Below are 20,642 nucleotides of genomic sequence, written 5' to 3'. Positions count from 1 at the left end.
ACTTTCATTTGAGCTTAAATGCATGACACGCCGAGAATGCTAAAAATTAAGTTATTAACAACAAAGACATGTAACACTTGGTTGCATTAAGCAACATTGTCCCAGATTTCTATTTGTTTCCATAAATGTCAAGTCTACACTCTGAAACTTTTATCATGAAACATAACCTTTGAAATTTCACACGTTGTGGATCAGAAATGTAAAGCTATGGAATTCTTCTGTTCTGCCATGTGAAGACACAAGCTATGATATGCTGAGCAAAGTCTACTGTACAAAATAAATAACAACTCTACATCATGGTCATGGATTCCAAATTGACAGAGATGAAATAGATTTATACTTTATCACTGATTCACTTAACAGCACCATAAAATTCAGTCTTTGTCCTCTCTCTCATCCTTATTTTGTTAGTAAAATTAGGACAGCCTTCTCGTGTCTGTTAAATTAAAATTTCTCAATGGCAATCTGTTTCATGGATAGGCAGAACAGTTAAGCTAAAACAGTAAGCACCAAAAATCATGAAGAATAAACACATTATTATTTTCAGGATAACACTAATTCTTATATTAAACATACATTCAAAGTACTTGGTTATAAGCATGCAAACATAAGATTAGAGCATAATAAAGGTGTCCCATGGAAAAAAACTACAAAGTGCCATTTCCAAAGCAAAAAAATTCACTTCCAACCAGACTTGTACCCCAAGCATATTGGTATGATGCCAAGTGTACACAACTGAGCATTTGGAGATAAAGAGCAGTGTTGGAATCACCAGGATGGAAGTTTGGAGACGTGGGGTTTATTTTCAAATAAACACTAATAACTTCTCAAATAAGCGTCTATTCTCGCCCCATGCCATCCTTCTACCTTGTGACACTTCTGTCTGTATTTGGAATACAAAGCATTTCTTGTTGCATATTTGTTCTTTAGGTTCCAATAGTGCTCAGGGTCTTTCTGCAGGACTACAGTATACATAAACAATGAACATTTACCTGTTTGGTAACCAACACTGAACTAAAAACTTGGATGTTTGCAGGGCAGAGACAGAGAGACGTGTGTGTTTATTACGTGTATATCTGTACACCTGCAAGCCATCACTGCTTGCTATAGGATTACAATAATGCAGTCACAGCTACAGTTGCTGCAGATCATGACAGACTGCAAAGTAAATGTTTTTGTTGCTTTCCCAGCCACAGAAACAAGAGAAGAAAAAAACCCCATGTGATGTGTTCAACATCTGTTCTGACTTGCATGTGAATGGGAATGATGATGACACATGCATCAACCCAGGGAACACTTTTTTTCCAAAGAGAAGTGTTGTGGGGTTTTTTAATTGTTTGTGTAGTATTAAACTAATACCATCTATCAGCTGAAAAGTGGGGAAATCTGGATTTTGGCACAACAAAGCACATATAGGAAAACAAAAGGAAACAGTTTTTAGAACAGTTTAAAATCAAACTAAAATAAAGATAGCAATGTCAATACAAAATCTTAAAACAGTAATCAACGTTTTCCATTAGGTCAAATTTGCCAATGTACTCTGTATAGGGTCCAAAGCATACAGCAGAGGCTTCAGGGCTAGACTACTATTCTCCAGATAAAAGAATTTCTCATATTACCTCTCAGAGAATTTACACTGCACCAATGTAAGCAGTGTAATGCCTTCCTTCCAGACATCCTGTTTCAGCTTGGGTTCTGCCATGTGCACACACATCCTGAGCACATAGCCTTCTGGGGACCTACTCTACAGCTCTTGGAACAGCTTGTCAACAATTTGTAGGAGGCTTCCTCGAGCTAAGAAGAGTTGTGAGCTGTTCCAACTCCTGTCTTCCCCCGAAAAGGCCAACAATTTCTAGGATGCACTTCAAAATCAAGGCCTGATTCACTGTCACCTGGGTATAATTTCATGTTACAGACTATTCAAATCAAAAGCTGTTCTTTTCATATGGCCCAGAACATACTTTGATATTCATTGCTACGATATGGAAAAATCATGTAACATCATTGGAAAAGCTTAACTCGATTATATTTATCATTAATGCAATCATAATGACCAATACATCTTAAATAGTTCTCCAGGCTGCTTAAAGAAAAACATGATCAGATAAATGCAGTGCTTAGTACTAGGCCACTATCCCCCAGCTTGATTATCTGAGACTTGAAAAAAGCAACAGCAGCTACAGAAATGAAGAAAGAGAGTGCTTTCAGCCCAATAATTCAGAAGAAGATTCCATGACATAGCAATGGTAGGTCTAACCAAAGGTAATGCATGTGCCATATTTTAAGAGAAGGACACCATCGTACAGTGAGGTAGAGGGGCAATTACACTTCAACACAGTACTGTTCTAAGGCTGCTTAAAATTCCTTAGTTACTTTTCAGACTAAGACATTCTGTGAAATACATTTATTAAAACAGAAAATGTGCAGGACCACTGTAAAAAGCATGCTATGCAAACAACCCCATAGGAGAAACAAACAAGCAGAGTGCCCCAGCAACTGGGAGCTAGTTATTAAAAAGCAATACAAAGAGAATGCAGGGATTGTGTGGGTTCCTGTCCCTTTCTTTCCATCACAGGTAAGGGATGAGGACCAAGGGGATGACCCAGAAGAGAGTCTCATAAACATTGTCTTGCGTCTTACCAAAGCACTGTGTTGAGCAGCTGGTACATGCTGCCCGTGCATATGGACCTTTAGAGGGACATACCGTGCAGCCAGCCTTCGGGCAATGCATGTACTCCCTGAACAGCTTCTGCTGGAACTCTTGCTCTTCCAGCTTCTTCTCCCCATTATGCAGTCTCCCTGCCATAGTTTCTCTGTCCTCTTCCCTAGATTTGTCTCGGTAATCAGAAAATCAGTTTAGTTTATCATCTTCAAACTTCCATTTTTCTGAACGCATTTTGTAAATTCCACTGTCCCTTCCCACGTCTCTCTAGAAGTCAGAAAGCAACATGTTTTCCTTCTTTTCCATTTGTTGACAGGAAAATTTGTCAAGAATCATCACTTATGTTGCCAGACATCTGATGACATGCTTCAGCTAGGGAGCCAGAATTCTCCAACTGTGGCACTGGTAAATTTGTAGAATCTGAAATGAAACATAGAAAGATGGTTAACAGAGACACTGACGAACTGCAGCAAACTCTCTATAACATGGAATTCAGTACAAAAAATACCTCTCAGTTCAGTGGATTTTCAGAGCCTTTCAGGAAGACACCCTGCCCTTAATTCTAAGTGATAAGGACAAAAATCATAGCAATCTTCTCTGTCACCTTTGCTTCTTTGGGGCGAAGAAGGGAAAGGAGGGCAGGCAAATCTATCAGGCTTACATCAGAGCGTGTGAGTGAGTAGTTGCTCAAATGAGTCAAAGGAGAGACACCACAGACAGACTCATACTGGATCACTTCCTATGAAGCAAAACGCTTTGAGATAACCTGCATCTGGCTGTAGTCAAGGAAAGAAGTCCTAACAGAGTAAGTGTGGAAGGAGCAAGATTGGTGAGTTTGCTCTTGTTCTTCTCTCATAGCAAGGTAAGCAGTGTGAACTGAAGACAGGAAAGCAAATTCACACCAGCATCATGGGAGATCAGGATTCTACCTTCAGTGCCAACCTAGGCACTTGGACACCTGTGTCCAAAAAAACACAAAAACAAACAAACAAACAAAAAAAACCAAAAACAAACAAAAAAAAAGCATAAACAAAGAAATCTTGATAAATGACTTCTGTGAATTTGGGTAAAGCAGGGCTAAGTTAACCACTCTGCTCTGAAATTTAATCTCTGTAGGTTGGTTTCTAATAATTATGACAGTTGCAGTAGAAAAGTCAGCCTGAAATGTTATTTGGAGCTGTACAGGTCTATTGTCTTATAATTCTGAAGCAACACATGAGGTAAACCATAATATCCCCATAGCTCTATTACTGCTTGGGGCCTGACAGCATCCATTGGAGAAAAAAAAAGGGGTGTGAAGTAGCCATTTCTACTATAAGAACAAGTCATATGGATGGGTGCCTTCCTTCTCAGCAAAAAACTGCATCTACCCACTTTATGAATCAAATAGTGGCACATATATGAACCCAGCCACCAAGCATGCAGACAAAGCCCAAAGTTAAGAAAAACAAAACAAACCATGGCAGTAACATACCTTGTGTTGATTCCCTTATTTCCTGAGCTTCTCTCCTCCCAAACCCACTTGGCTGCTGTCTCTGGAGTTTCTGTCTCTACAAAGAGATCTGGATGCCCAGCACAGTCTCAGACATGTCCTGGTCTGTATTCAGATCCTGAGTCTGAATGAAGTATCCTTCTCTTCTCCCAACAGAAAATTTATGGGTACCTTTCTTGGTGCTGATTCCAAAGTGCCAAAAGTGAGGCAGGATTTTCTTCCATGTCTGGGAGGTCTACTATCATCCCAGACACCATTATATCGTATCTTCTTTATTCTCTCTTGGTACTGACCCAGGAAACAACTGGTACACTGACGGACAAGGTGCTCTTATATTTGGCTATCAGAGTCCAACAGACACTAATACCATCTCAATGTCCTGGATATTCACACATTCTCAGTGTTACCTATGTGAGGCCAGTTTGCAGGTATGATCGTTTCTTCTGAGAAATGTTCCAAGAACATCTTGACAGATATAGACAAATCTGTATATAGTGAAGACTTCCAAAAAAAGTATCACCTCAAGTCAATGGAACAGAAACTGGGCCAAAGAGGAGCATGTAGATACTATGCCATGCCTTGATGTCCGTACTTGAGTTAGCCTTGTCCAGAGCAAGAATAATTCACACAGTAGTGTGACCATGTACCACTTCTAGCAGATGCAGGTGTAGTTCAGTACTTTCCCAGGAAGAGGTCCTTACATGGGTGTGCGTGCCAAAACTCTCGAATGTGAAAATGAGGTAAATCAGTATGGAACTGATCAGTACTGATAGGAAATCAGCATGTGACAGCGTGCAATAAGCCTTCTTTTCAAAGGTATTAGATCAGCAACAGTTGGGCACACATACCCAAGCTCTTCCAATAGTGAAAGGGAAACAGAAATATGTAAAATCTGCCATCAGAAAGCCAAGCATAAAAGGCAGCTCTACACCATAGGCTCTTTTGTCTAAACCTCATGAATGGGAACTATTTTTTGGACATTACACCCAGAGCAAAGTGTACGCATTACACAAGAGCAAAACTGAAACTCTCTCAGAAATGAAAAAGAAGCATAAAACACACTCAGTGGTAAAACACTCAAAATCTCTCTCCCAGCAAGGACACCATGGCAGGTGGTGAAGCTAGAAAGTTTCCAGACCAAAATGGCAGCCCGGCCTTTGAAAGGTGCGGAGACAAGGTCTGATCTGTGACACAGACCTTATGGAAGTCCACTGCAACTGCAAACCTCCTTACCCTCTGCAAAGTACCCCAAATCCACTGCTACTTGAGAGAAATCAAGACCAAGAGGCAGGGCTCAGAAAATGCCCTTTGCTCAAAGCTCCTCGCATAGCTCAAGAAATGCAGTGTTGTGACTAATTTGATTTATGAGAACATTCTAAAATGAAGGCTGTTTCAAGGAAATATGAGATTGCTCTTTGTAATCTAAACCAGGAATATATCTCTAGAATCCACTAAAAATCAAATCATATGTAAATCCAGCATAAAATAATTTGAGGAGAATTATATATGGGTAGAGTGGTTAATAAGTAGATAAACAGTGGAGAAAAACTTCTAATTTCAGTTCAGATCTTCAAGCAGAACTTCCCTCTCACTTTAAATGGTTACAAAAGAAACACACACAAGACCAAGGTAATGTTGAGAACTCACTGGTTTTAAATAAACTGAGTAGGACACTGAAAACTATCTTGTAGGTTTTCATTCTGTCAATATTGTTTAGCAATAGATAAAAAGCAATAGCTAAGGAAGAGCCCATCACAATATATATACACAATATATATACACTTACATATTACAAGCACTCGCTGAGAGGATGATGATGCCTCATCCTCCGTTACTTTAACATGGAACCAGTAAGTTTGTATCAGTTGAAAGAGTTTTGCATACAAGTGTCAAAAAGCTTCTTCAGTACTTAAAGGCACTACAGGTTCTTTGTTCAAATTTTAGCTACTATGTATCCATAAAAGCAATAGAAAGACTGGAAAGTGAAAGAATAAATTTCCAACAGCAATTTTATAAATAAAATCACTGTTAAAAGTTTATTCACCTCCACTACAATGACAAATCAAATCTGCAGTAGCCAACACCTGAAACTTTAGAGAACAAAGCAAAAATCCACTATTCCACCATTAAAATGTCCATTTGTCTAATATTGTATGGAGAAAACATTTTGCTGATAGCAGTAATGCTACTCTCACACTGAAGTACAGGATCTAATTACCATCAACCTAATTAAAACTAATTTTTTTTTATTGATTACTTAACTTTCTGATGTTGCTCCAACCTCAGCCTTAGGGAATGTTTTCAAAGATTCGCATCAGTGTTATGACTTTTTATATTAATTAAGCTATTCTGATTAATTTGCCCTTTTAAAAATTATTTTCAATGCTATATATCTGCTAAGTGACAAATGGTAGAATTTAAACAATTAGAGAAGTTCAAACATTTGTGGCTTTGCTCTTTTTTTTCTCCTCCTTTCCCCTTCGCCTGCTCCCTTCACCTTAGGGAACTTCACATATCACAAAAGATCTGTATAGCAGAGTTTCCAAGAAGCTTGTCTTCTTCACAAGTATTCTCATGGTTAGCTGGCTGCTTTGTGCCCACTGTTCAATTTTCCTGACCAAACACGTGTGAGACCTCAATTTAATAATCCTTTCCAGTCCTCAATACCTCTAAGTACAATATAACCTTCTGTGAATGATAAAGGTCTATTAATTTTACTGGATTTAAACTCAGCCTGCACAAAAAACTGAAGTGTTTAGAGGAGATGTGGACAGGCTTTGCTTAACTGAAGTCTAAATCAAGAACTTGGCAATTAACTATCACATGAAATACTAGATCTCTGCTAATCATAACTAAGAGAGTTATGAGAAAAATTAAAACGTCATCTCATTATGCTAACACTTTAGAAAAGTTGCAGCACAAAATTGAGAAGAGGTAATGAAAATTTTTATTTTTTTTTTTTAATGCCTAGATTTTAGTTTTTCTTTTTCATTTGTCTGGCTGTAAGCTGAACTAATTTAGCACTGCTGAAAAATAATCTTCACATTGTTAAGCTTTCAGTTAATAGTTGACTTTGAATAATCAGCTACTTTTACAAGCTTTACTACTTATTATGGAACATAAATCATCCAAATCATAGGGGTTTTGTTTTTTTTAAAAAAACCTACCCCACTTTTATACCTTGTAGTGTCAAACACAGTATGAAAGAAAAATTACTTAACAGATCATAAAGAAAAACTGAACAGCAAGTATACCTAGATTCTTACCTATCAGCAGCACTTCTCTCAAAATTTTTTTTTATTTAGTTTAAGCCTCACATAAAATTTCCAACATAAATGCTTACATAGAAAAAGTAGGGATGTGATAATATAAACAACTCTGATTACTCGAAAAGCACTTGAAAAACCATCAAACCCACAACAAATAGGACTGCACCACCATCGGTTCAAAAGAAAAACACAGAAAACGCCCCCCAGCATTACACCACTAAACAAAGAACCAGAAATCCTCAGAAGACTCTTTAAATTCTGCAGAGATCCTATGTGTATGGGAATGACACACATGCTAGAGGGAAGCCAATTGATTATTAGTCAATACAAGCTTACCTGTTTAAGTGCTTTCTTTGTGTGCTGCTGGAAGGAAGATACTAGCTTGCTTTGCACCGGTGCATTAGTAAGGCTTGAATCACGATTGGAAGACAATTCTTCAGATGTCTGCTTTGGGCAAACTTTATAAAAAGAAACAAAAAATCAGAATACTGTTATGGGGGTCCTCGGGGACAGGAAAAAAACCCAAACAGACAAATGCCTGGAAAACAAAAAGCTCACTGTAAAATATTCAGCTAATCTTGAGGTCCAGAGGAGCTGAAAATCCACCCATATTCTAAGTCAATGCAATGCTTCACAAATATTTGTATCTATCATACCCTTTCTATGCAGGTCTGGAGGCCTTGCATATTTTGCCTTTCAGGTCCTGAAAGGTAACTGAAATAGTTTAACTATGGATTTCACATAGAAAGTAGACAAAAATATCTTCCTCACCAGCACATTTTTAATGGATTGTAAGGTGTCTAAATGTGCATTTATGCAAGAGACACTGATGATCCTTGGTTCTAGAAATATTTATACATATATAACTTCATACCAGTTTGTAATGTCTTCTTAGGAGACAGACTCATCTGTTTTATATGTACTTCTTGGTAAAGCTAAGAACACACACTTTCCTGTTTAACGGGTAGACTGGAATCTCCTGCAAAGAGGAATTCTGGTCTCTCAGGTAATACGTGCTGTTATACTTGTCAGCCTTCTAAATAACACACGCTTTAATGGACAAATACTACAGTACTTGCATTAAACAGCCTCCTGGATAAATGTTGTGTGAGACACAGAAAAAAGTCTCCTGGTTAAAAAGAAACGGAAATGTGATTAATTTTTTTTTTTTTTAAACAGTTTTTTCAAACAGATATGAAAGCTGTGAAAATAGCTGGAGGATCCTATAAGTAGTCAGCAAGCTCAACTAAAAGGGCTGTAGGAACCTTTACACTCTTAATGTCTTGCATTATTACTACTCTCACTCTCACTAGTGTCCTAAGACTGCCTAGCAAAAGCAGCATTATCATGGATCCAGAAATGAAGTAGCTTTTTTCCATTCTCCTCTGCTGACTCAGTTAAAGTCTGCCTTCCAACACTGCTCAAAGCTGGTTTGTGTGTTGACATGCCTTCTTTATAATGCTTAGCACCAGTAAATGGTTTTCCAAGATTTACCATACTTGGCACACCACCAGAATAGTTTGAAGGTACTGGATGTGGTCCTTAGTGCCACAGTCTAGTAACTGTGGTGATAGTGGATCAAGCATTGGACTTGATGATCTCAGAGGTCCTTTCCAACCTATCTGATTCTATGATTCTATGAAAGCAGTTGTACAGACACGTGCTGAAAATAATGTAGCCCAATGTTTTTTTTATATTTTCTCCTCCCATCCTTCAGATGAGCAGACACCTGAAGCAGCCTTCAAACTCCCTTGCCTTTAGCAATGTTTTACAGAAGAAATATTGTAATTTTTTTCTTTGTGTTTGCAAGAAAAAAAGATAAAGACAATTTAATTATCAATAATTAATGGCCATCATAAGATGCATGTGATAAACTTTTTTTTCATACTGAAAAATTAATACCAAAGTAACAGAGAATACACTCTGTGGCACCAACGTTATAACTGTCAGATTAAAAAATTTCCTTAGCAGAGAAGACAAATGTTGTTTTGTCATAAGATTTATAACTGATATTTGCCATTTTTTCCTTTATACTTGGAGGATTTCTCAAAATATACAAAGCAATTACAACACAAAACAGGTTCTGAATTACAGGATCACCTGGTTTGGATCAATCTTTTCCACATGATGAGCAAAGCTTACTATCAAAAAAGACAACTTAAAGGAGCAGCAAAGTATCAACAGAAAACAAACAATAGCTGGCTTAGATAATCTACATCACTGCAATAGCTAAGCTCCTGAGACAAAGAACACCTACATCAAAATAAAAACTTGACATTTCAAATTACATAGCTTTTGTCTTCTCTTTCAAAGCAAACAAACCCCAGAGTTAAGAGGAGAACAGAAAAAAATTTAAAATGCTTAAATAATGGAAATTTTTATACACTTTACTGTTCCTCCTAAAGGAGGACAGATACTACATGACCTGTCATGAAAAACCTATTCCTGTTCTCCAGGATGACTACAACTCCTATTACTGTCTTGATTAAATGGGAAATTCTGATTTTCATTACAGTGATGTAGGATGTTACCCAAGAGTCTCCCCTACATATTTTGGTGATAAAGTTCATCCTGAAGAGGTTTGACAATACTAACTGATGATGCTCAACACTACAACCATTAATGTCAAAGTCATAATACAGCAGGAATAAAAATAAGCATAACTCTCTATTAGTTTTATGCTTTCGCTCATTTCTCCTCTAACAAATAAACCCTGAAGTTGAGACACAATTTATTAGAGGCCATAATTTTTATTTCTATTGTTACTTCAATTTTGCATAAAAATATTACCAGTGTATTGGTTTATTTTGCTTCTGTTTGTTTAAAGCTTTGACAAAAAAGTTAAACCAAGGAACAGAACAGGAAGTGTTCTAATGAGTGATGCAACTGGGACTGAAACCCACTGAGGAAATTAATACCTTTCCATCACTGTATTCTCCTCTTCAGGTACAGAAGGAATACTTCATTTAAGGGTGGTTCTATAGGGCAACCCAAACCAAAAAAACCCACAAACTTTTTCCTGTAGTCTATGAATAAAGAAATAGATATATGAGGTTGAAATCTGTTGCTTAAAAAATTTAAAATGACACTGTGATTAGAAAAAGTCAACCTCATTTATTTACAAAAAATGATACTTCCTTTTTAAAGCCTATTTTGTCTGCTATATTTTTTCTTCATATATCTAGTAGTTTTAAATAGTAAGCAGTTATTTTAAATATTACTTTCTATGTTTTAATTAAATTTCCAATTTAAAACCAGTTTGATACAAATCATGGCTATAAAACCTAACCATCTAGTAAATAAGAGAAGTCATTGACTATTTTCCAAAAGAAGAAGGCACAAACATTAAAAATCTAAATACATTGTGCTAATTTATACAATTGCTTAATAACATACAGTCTAATCACTTTATGAGCAAAAAAAAAATACCAAAATTGACATACAGGTTTTATTTAGAGGATAATCACAATATTTTTATGACTTTTCTGTAGGAAATGAAACACAAATATAAGACAATGAATAAATTTAATCTTTAAAAAAATGTTTTGTTACTTAGTCATTTAAATCAATCTGTGCCAAAAATTCACTGTACTAAAATGCCTGTGACCACAGAAAATTGAATTTATTTATTTATTAATTTCTATTGATAAAGTCCAACTACTTTTCTCTGAATGGGTCAAACATAAAGAAAGGGAAAAATATAACAGCAAAACATGCAAGTGCTTGAAATGGACATCGATGATCCTTGCGAAAAAAACAATGCCTTAAGAACAGAGGAGGTATTTCTAATATGGAGACCAAAGAACACAGTAAAAGAAAAACAAATTCAAGAAGAGACAGTGTTCTTTGTACACACATACAACTTTGGAAAGCTGCAATTAGTTTGTCCATAAGCAGTGAAGATCCATGAATATTATCAGATCCATGTTCACTTGAAAAGCTAGATCAGAAAAGAATGCTAAAAATAAACTGGATGCTAGGGAGATAAAAAATAACCTGGAAGAATGTGACAGATAAAGGGAAAATATTTGGGTAGCAAATACAGAGGATTCACCATTATTGCTACAGTAGAAAAAGGAAATAAGAGCAGTTTTAAGCCTACAGGAGGCATTTCCATTTAGTGGAGAATAATTAGGCTCCATTCTTTAAATCGGCTTCCTCAAGGGCCAGGACCGAGTGAAGGAATAAAGCAAAAAGCAACTATTAAGCCATAAACTGCTAGGTTATGAGCTGGAAGAGCAGCTGGGTTTCTGAAGATAAGACCTCCTTAGTGAGTGTTCAGAGGCTGTTAACATGAATGATAGAATTAGAATTACTTAGAAAAAAGAGCATGTTAAAAATGTTACCAAACTCCATTTAAAATAACTTCCTCTATTCCATTTTTCCAAGACTAGTTTTCTTAATTATTATGAAAGGCTATCATTTATAAAAATCAACAATGTTGTATTTGAATTTCAAATTTTACAGTCTATCTCTATAATGTTTTATTATCTTTTACCTTCTCCACCCGAGAAATGACACCTAAGTAAAACAAATTAGAAGACACGTTTCTTCAAAGGAACAATTTTTAGAGGAATGCAATTAAAAATTATTTTGTATCCTTGCCACTGAAAGTTATTAGGAATAACTGTAAACAGATTTATATAACTAGACGGACAGAGAAATTCCTGTCCAGTAAGGGGCTTATATTCCCAAAATGAATAGCACAATTAATTCTGATTTCAGTCAGACTATATTGATTTAAAAGCAAACTAGCAAAATCAACAGCAGTTCACTTCCTTCTTTGTTAAAGAAACCAGCAGATGAGAAGGATTGTTTACTAATGGCCACATTACAAAACACAAATTAATGTTGTTACCATATGCTAAAGACTAGAGTCTACCTCAAGCATAAAACGTATGCACACACTCAGGAGATATGAAACTTCTGAGAGAACTCCCTTAGGAAAACATACACATAAAATCTCTCTCTCAAATATCCATAAAATTCAAAATTTTCTTTGTGTGACACAGATCTATACTTGTATTGACATAAATGGTTACACTTTGCCAACACAGATGTATTGAGTAATTCACCTCCATCACTCTTTGATCTCTAGAGCCCAACTTGCCAAACCTAAACAATTCAGAACTCGGCTGTTGCCATCAGCTCTTGAAAATGAAAACCAGTTTGGGAGTTAGTTAATTGTATGAGTTTGCCAAAACAAGCAAAACCAGATGTATATATTGAGGGTACTACTGTGACTGCAATATTCTTTTTGAAAACTAGCACTGTGAATTGATTAATAGTATTGAATAGTATTTTTTGGAAAAAGACATCAAATACCACATCAGCTTCATAGCTTGCACTGAATCCCATTACATTCACAGCATGCTTTTGAGCCCAAACATTTCACAAAGCTTAGAAAAATTGTGAATCCTTATTCCTAAGGAAGTCAGCATTTTCCACTAAAAATATACAGCCTGTCATCACTAAGACACCAATTTCCTAGGCTTCATTAACTACTGTACAGGAAAGAAAAGCAGATGAGAAAGATACTCAAGCTCCACAGTACCTTCTCTCATTCTTACAACTCCCCTCAAATGGTAATAAAACAAAAGAAGTTAAACTCCATCCTGGGTATTGTATTTTTATTTTATAGTTACCTGCAGGGAGATGAAAACAAAAACACCCCAAAAAACCCCTAAAGCAAAGTGAAAAACTCTCTCTTGCTGATGTGTCCTCCAAAACTCTGTGTTTGAGTTGCTACTTCATTACTGTTCTTCTGCTTTTAGAAGACTATATTCCATATCCAGATGTTGTTATGTGTCACAAACATTTTCAGTAGAATCATCCAATATTATTCCCAAGAAATAAGATGATAAGGGTAACTGGTTTCCCTGAACTGCCAGAAATTCCACTTCTGGAAAGGACCTAAACATCTAAATGTGGACTCAGGTTTCAAACAGTGGTGAATATACATTCCCTGATACAGAATTATCCTAGGGTTTCCTAATCCAAAAAGCACAAGGTGTTCAAGAGCACAGTAGCTACAGGCAAAATGTCAGGATTCAGCACGAATCTGATCCTCTGCTGTCCATCATTTTGTCAACTACCTCTAAGAAAATTGCCTAGAAAATTAATTCTGCCATTCCATGTTCATAGTTGAGGAATGCACAATTCTAGGAAGTGCTGAAAACCGAAGTGTCTTAAGAGAAGGCATGTGGCTCATATTTGGGCAAACACCAGAACCTGTGTTTGGGCTGGGGCGGGAAGTCATGCTACCGCAGGAATTGCTGTCTCCTCCACAGTTACATCATTGTGCATTCCATTGGCTTGCGTGAAGACAATTTCTAATCAACTGTGCTCCGTGGCTGATGGATTAGCCCTGGCTTCAGAAACCCCAGGGACAAATGTCTTTTGAGAACAGAACATCCTATTGATGGGCAAAAGGATATTATAGTCATCATTTTCCCAGGCAACAGTGATTGGGATCTTAATTCTTTTACCAACAGCATCTTTACAAGCTACTCCTGCATTTGAGGGAAATGGAATTTTAAAGATATGAGACTGCTACAGAGCTTCTATTAGCAATCCTATTAAAAAAAAATTCAACTGTACCTTAAAGAGTTTCTTTAACATATTCCTTTGGATAAGGCAGGGAAAGAAAAATTCTCCATAGTATTTGAAAAATCCTGAGGTGTGACCATTCCACTTGTCCATTTAGCAATACTGATGTGGAGTAACAGCTTTTGCCAAGTTATGTGTTTATAACTGTTAGGAATTTTTATATTATTATGCTAATAAAATTGTTCAGTAGCCTGCCTTTGTACTGGGAAAAATGTGCCCACTGAGGATATGATTCTTCTCTGTTTGAGTGTCAGCTGGTACTTTTTATTCCTAAAAATCACCATCTAAAACAGACTGAGGCTGTCGCTTGCAGTTTCAACCTCTGCTTCCAGCTACATTTAAAGAGGCATTTTTTAAACTCCTGCTAAACAATTTCTGATCATTCTGTCATATTTGGGGCTTCAGGACTGTATCACAGTGGAAATGAGCTAATAAAAATGCAATCAATTGGGCAGTTAAAAATTCAATGTGCAAGCAAAGCCCATCCTCATACGTATCACACATATTCTAAAATCAGAGACTTTCATAAAGTGTTTTTTGCACTGAATTAAATGCCACTTTTATGCAACAGAAGAGTTTCCTGGAAAGAGAAAAAATGTCAACTTTAGTGTGAAAAGTGTAATTGGTCTGTTAGATCAAATATTTTCCATAGAAATACCTTTTCTCAAATATTAACAAGTCATCACCTCACCTTTGATAAACTAATTAGATTGTCCATATTAAATTCCCCAGTACAAAGGAGGTATTTTTTCACTCAGGACTTCTTATATGTCTCTTCTAGACCCTTTCCTGTTTTTCTTAACTCCTTCTTACAGCCATAATGAATGCAATACACTAGTAATCATTTAACTAGTGCTATACCCTAAGGAAATACTGTGCTTATGTTCTTTAATCAGTACTATCAGAGTTATAGTCTAAGAACTGCATTGGACTAATTAGCAAAAGTATCTCATTCATGTTCAGTTCATTTTCTGTTGTGATCCTTAAATGCTGTTCAGATACACTGATTTATTGAATATATATTTCTGCTGTGCAAGTGTGACCTTTTTCTTCACTTTAAAGTCTAAAAAACCTCACACTGTTTAACCGTAATCATTTACAAGGCAATCAAAAGAAGTCACGAAATTATTATTTATTAGCAATAAATTTAGGCAAGAAGGATTTTATAGTGTTCAGAAAGTACTGACAAAAAAATATTGAACAGAGTGGTCAAATCACGCCCTCAAAAGCAAAAATGCCTAGTGTGGACAGTGATTTCTATGTCTTTGTTGATTAAATAATTTGTCATTTCAATCCATTAAAAACTGGCTGTATTTCTTGGGCACGTTCCCATTTTTTAAGCCAAGCCTCCTATACTGTAAATGAAATCAGTTGCAGAATTCTATGTGTATATAAATGATACCTGTAACAACAAAACTTTTGGCCTCAACAAAAGCTATTATCAAACTTGTTCGACAAACCTATGTTTCGTATTAGCTGACTGATATGCTATTTATGAAATATAAGCAGTTTTTAATTTTCTGTTGATCACATCCAGCACTAGCCTTTCTATATCCAATATAGACTCACCATTGCCATTCCATTTACATTTTTTTAATATACATCTTGCATGACAAAAAAAAATTAAAATGTCTTGTTTTCAAAAAATTAAATGTATCACAGTTTTGCAAGATTTGTTAAAGATTACACGAGGGAAAGTTCTCAGCTTTAAAACCAATCTAGGTGTAATTTAATGCTCTACTCCAAATATTCCAAAATGTAAAATTTTAGCAGTTTGTCTTTTATGTCACCACAAATGTTAGAAATATTTTTATTATTGTAAACTATGAAAATAGTACACAGCCTCCTTCCAGTCAAACCCCATCAATTTTCTACTTCTGGAATTATGACACCCTATTTACATTCTAAATAATTGACTGGTTTTTTGCCATGTTATTTTTTTGTTTGTAAGAAGTGACATCAACTTTTGCTTTGTATCACTGCTTTTTATTGTTCTATTCTTCCTGCAATTTGAGGAACTGTACATCAACAACATCAACAAGTTTTCTGAGTATCAAACAGGAATTGTTAAAGAAGTACAAGCATGTAAGTTCACTTACACATGCAGCATACATAACCATAAAACCACTGCACATGCAGAATTTGTTAACTTATTGGCATAATAGATCAAAGAAAATGAAGAGGCAGAAGCCATTTAATAATTCTTGACATTTTTTTCCACAGAGCTTCCAAACTTCACTACTAGACAGATCCACAACAACCTGTCTTATATAGTTCTGTCACTCCTATCCCCGAACTCTGCAATTTCCAATGATGCTAGAGACCAATAGTGAAATTTCAGTGTCAGTCTTGTACAGGTGCAACACGGAAGATAAGTAAGCTGCTTGAAATCAAAAAGTAGAACAACATGAGCTGAGCCTTTTCATGTCCTAGCAGTAAACAGGGTACCCTCTCACCACACACCAAGTAAACCAGAACAGTAGCCTGCAGTCCAATGGTGGGACAGGTTGTGAGTGGGCAGCAGAAGAAAACTGATCATAGAAAAGTTTATTTCAGCAGTCCTGGGAAGTTTGACTTTTTTTTTTAATAAAGCATTCATTTTATAAACATTACATGAGTTTAATTTTAATAAGATTCACCTCTATTACTTGCAAGTAATTTTAGGAAACTAATATTTTCTTCACAACCAATTATTAACTCTCAAAAATAAAACGTATTTCTAAGGTTGCCATTTTCAACTTCTTTCAATGTTTCAGTTTGTCATTATCTAAGAGAAAAAAAAATGCACAGCATTTGATACTTCAACATGTCTTTATGTCAGGATGGCACACAGGAGAAACTCTGCCTGACAAAAAAAAAATACAAACTTTGTCCTCTGCCCAGAAGTCCACTGAGAAACCAAGCCCACATGCCCACATTGAAATCAGTGTAATGTCCATCTGACAACTGCAAGTCTGAAACCTGGTAAAGATAAATTACTCTTTAGTTGTGGGTCCAAGAATGAAAAAATTGTAAGCCAAAAAATTACCTCCTGAAAACACACCCAACAGCACTATTCTTTGTCTTTTAAAATTTTAAGTCAAATAAAGGCACTCGGTGTTCCTGATTTCTTTGTAAGACAAAAAAAGAGAGGGAGTCACTCAAAAATAGCTCCACTGGGTACAAAACATTACTTATACTGCTTGGAAATCACACCACAAAAATCCCAACAACACTTTTTCTTTTCCCGAAATATGCCCTCTAATACTGGAATTAAAACACCTACCACCATTTTCTTCTCCATTATTATTGTTTGTCTCAGCCATTTCAGTGCCATCTAACTCAGATTCACATCCTAAATCCAATGTTCCATCAGTAGGGCATGTAGATTCTTCTTTCTACAGTTAAAAAACAAAAAGAAAACTAAAATTAACAAGAAAAAAAAAAATCAATCATGATCCTGCTGCATCTCTGAAAATAAATTACTGCAGTGTACTCTCATGTTTACATTAAAAAAAAAAAGAATAAAATAAAATATGCTTGTGAGTTACTTTAAAGAGAGCCATAAAACCAGACCTTGATTAAAAAATCACAAACCAAAAGCAAAAAAACTCTTCTGTGAAGTCATAACATGCTCTTTTTAAAAAGAAAAAAGTCAAATAAAATGCAAGATCTTCCACTTTTTCTTCTTTCCTTTTTTTTTTTTTTATTAAACAGGAATAGACTTGTTTGGTTGTTAAAAATCCTAGTTTTCCAGTTGAGTGTCTACAACACTGCAGCAAAACACAAATCCTTTAATGTTTCTTTTCTGCCTTTGCCTGTTTCCTGAATTCAAATAGCTGAAGCAACCTGGAGCTCAAGCATGGGAGTGATTGTGAATGTCTGGAATTGTGCCAAGAATCTCTCCCGATTTAAAGAAAAACAACAGCATTTGTTCTAGTGAATTAGGAAACAGAGCTCCTGAAAACTATTAATTTAGTTTCAGGTACAGAATTTTTAGTTATCAGGAGCAGGCAAATCTTTATATTTTTATATTTTTATACCCTTATACCAAATACATCTGTCATAAATTACAACAGATCCTTCCCCTTAGCCCAAAAATTTTAGTTGATTACATTTAAACTGCCAAGCAGATAATCTCACTTACTTGTTTCTCATCTCTGCCTCACATTCCTCCACTCCTGTTGTGAAACCCCTCTAAGTGTGATCATGTACAAGAAGAAAAAATTTCCACCCACAGAAAACATCATGTTCATAGCAAAAGAGAAAAACAAAATCAAAAAAGAAAAGAAATAGCATAAAGGAAAAATTCTGTCACTATAATTACATTCCTTCTCAAAAGCAACCATGCAACCTGTAAATTAAAAGCTGATTTAGATTAGACTTGCAAATAATTTTTCACTATTCAAAAATCAAACAGTAATACAATTACTTAATGAGAAAGTCAGTGATCCTCTTGAGCTCACAGCTCATAAAACAAAGGCCTTTTTGTGAACAACTCTGACACAGCAGCATTTTAGCTAAGCTACATGTTTTTTATACCATGTGCCAAATTCAAGAACATGTATATGCTTTCTAGGATAAAACATTCAATGTTTACTTTCATTATAAATCCTTTTAAAAGACATCTGAAAGCAGTTAGAAGGACTATCAGGTCATTTCCTCTCCAAAGAATCTAATCTGTTTACCTTTATATCTATTGAGACATTCATAAAATGGATTAATAGCTATATGTACATTCCATTTACAAAATTTAAACTTACTTTGAGAGCATAGAGTCCTGATTTCCCAGGGATTTTGAAGAATGTTCCATCACCTACACGAGTGTTAGTATGAAGCATTGCATTCAGGCAAGCTAATGGAGAGGTTCCACTGAAAAATAAAATTGTGCAGTCCAAGATTGAGTGCCTCTTGCAAAACTATTCCCTCAGTCTATTTTTTTTAAACTCATGCTTGCTTGGCTTCCCCCCCCCCGCTTTTTTTTTTTTAATTCTCCCAACCCTGAAAACATCTACATTACAATAACAGACCGGTTTCAAACTTAATCATATGCATCTGTCCCTTAGGCTTGAGGCAAAAAGTCTGTGAATTATAATTATGCTTTTCTTCATACAGCAACCAGTTCCACATTATGAGAGAACCAAAGTCCAAATATTTATGTGAAATTACTTCATAAATAACACCACGAAGCCTCATTTTTAAAATGTTACAGACAATGTGGCTGCTGCACATGAATGATCAAAACAGTACCAAGTTCAAGGGCAGCTGCATCCCATAGGATGAAAGGCAACAAAAGAATTAATAAAAAGCCAAGAAAGAACACATTTAAAATTAAAAGTAATATATAGTAAAGCCTTCTTCTGGCTTAACATGGTCAGCATGATTATATAGAAATATGAACACATTTGTACCTCTTATGAAGCATTACCTTTTCTGATTAGTGTTGTTTGAGAGATTAAGAGATTGACCTATTCAAGGTAGTAATTGTAATACCACTGTGGAATGCACATTAAAGAACTATTTAAAAAAGAAATACAACACATTAAGAAAAAAGAAGTATCTGGACAGAAATGTCTTTGTAGTATATGCATGTTTACATCTCAGAAAAAGAAAGCACATGTTTCTAACACTAGCTAGATGTATACTATTCTGAAAAAGTTGATCTAAAAATGGTGGGGAAAGAGGTAGTCATAAATTATTTTATTCCGTTTTAATTTAAAAATTAAAGTACAAGATTTATAGATGTACTATCACATCTTTGTCCCCATTTACTGGCTAATGTACATGGTGTACTCAGGGACTGAATCCGAAACTGTGCTTCTTCCCTGGGGTCCCTAGTCTGCACGCACGCTTATCTTTAGCCACGTAAATATATTCCACTTGGTTAAGTGGAACAATGCCTGTGCATTAAATTAAGTGTGTTGCTAAGTATTTCAGGATTAATTATATACTCAACTATAAACCAGGAACAGGGCTTCAAAGTTCAAGTACTCTTTGTTCTGCAGAATTACAACACGACATCCAATTGCATGTCTGATCTTTTTTTTATAAACGAAACTGGACTGAAATTTTTGTATTTCATAAGATGATGTTTTCTGTTGATTTCCATGGCTTCATTACAACAAAATTTATCCTTACTGTACATGTATTATTTTGATGGCAAGATCAATAGTGTGGTAATTGCTCTTCCAGTAAAAATTAAAATATAAAGTGTCCTCAGGCCAGGAAGTCCCGTCTGTTATAATTTATTTGCTATAGGTCACCTAATGTATCACACTACTAAGTCTAAAATTAAAAATTTCAGGTAAAAATGCTGCTTGTTGATAAACACAACAGATATGTAACAAGTATCTATTTTATGACTATCCTAAACATGATCACGCAATATGAAAATTCTGGGAAGATTTTTTCTTTGTTCCTTTTTTTTTTCCCCTGCAAATAAAACTAATACCACATCTGGTTTTGATATAATACTGTAACAAAATACAAACCTAACTATGTTAGAAATAAAGTGATACTGCTAGCAGTGGGACAGAAAACATTAAGAGAGTTCATTGAGTTTAATGATTACTTAAAACACTTTTGTAATATGCAGAATACTTCTCTTTACACATTTTCTTTACTGTATTGA

General features: G+C 35.5%; 1 protein-coding gene across 5 annotated transcripts in view; it reads right to left on the bottom strand.

The window, feature by feature from the left end:
• ASXL3 (ASXL transcriptional regulator 3) overlaps window positions 1-20,642 on the bottom strand; it is a 128,158-nt gene that overhangs the window by 52,636 nt on the left and 54,880 nt on the right. For 3 of the 5 annotated variants that reach the window (XM_027883144.1, XM_027883145.1, XM_027883146.1), the window contains 3 exons: window positions 18,775-18,883; window positions 17,298-17,409; window positions 7,760-7,881 (listed from right to left, as the gene is read on the bottom strand). In XM_027883144.1, the coding sequence (XP_027738945.1) occupies window positions 7,760-7,881; window positions 17,298-17,409; window positions 18,775-18,883 (343 nt within the window). Of the gene's footprint in view, window positions 1-2,704; window positions 2,915-7,759; window positions 7,882-10,341; window positions 10,419-17,297; window positions 17,410-18,774; window positions 18,884-20,642 lie in introns of those variants that run through there. The other 2 variants (XM_027883149.1, XM_027883147.1) reach the window with 2 other exon arrangements.

Source organism: Empidonax traillii, unplaced genomic scaffold (assembly GCF_003031625.1).
Source record: "Empidonax traillii isolate 1590-97213 ecotype Southwest subspecies unplaced genomic scaffold, ASM303162v1 scaffold119:size1479319, whole genome shotgun sequence".
NCBI classification, from domain to species: domain Eukaryota; kingdom Metazoa; phylum Chordata; class Aves; order Passeriformes; family Tyrannidae; genus Empidonax; species Empidonax traillii.
This window is presented reverse-complemented; position numbering and strand designations above follow the sequence as displayed.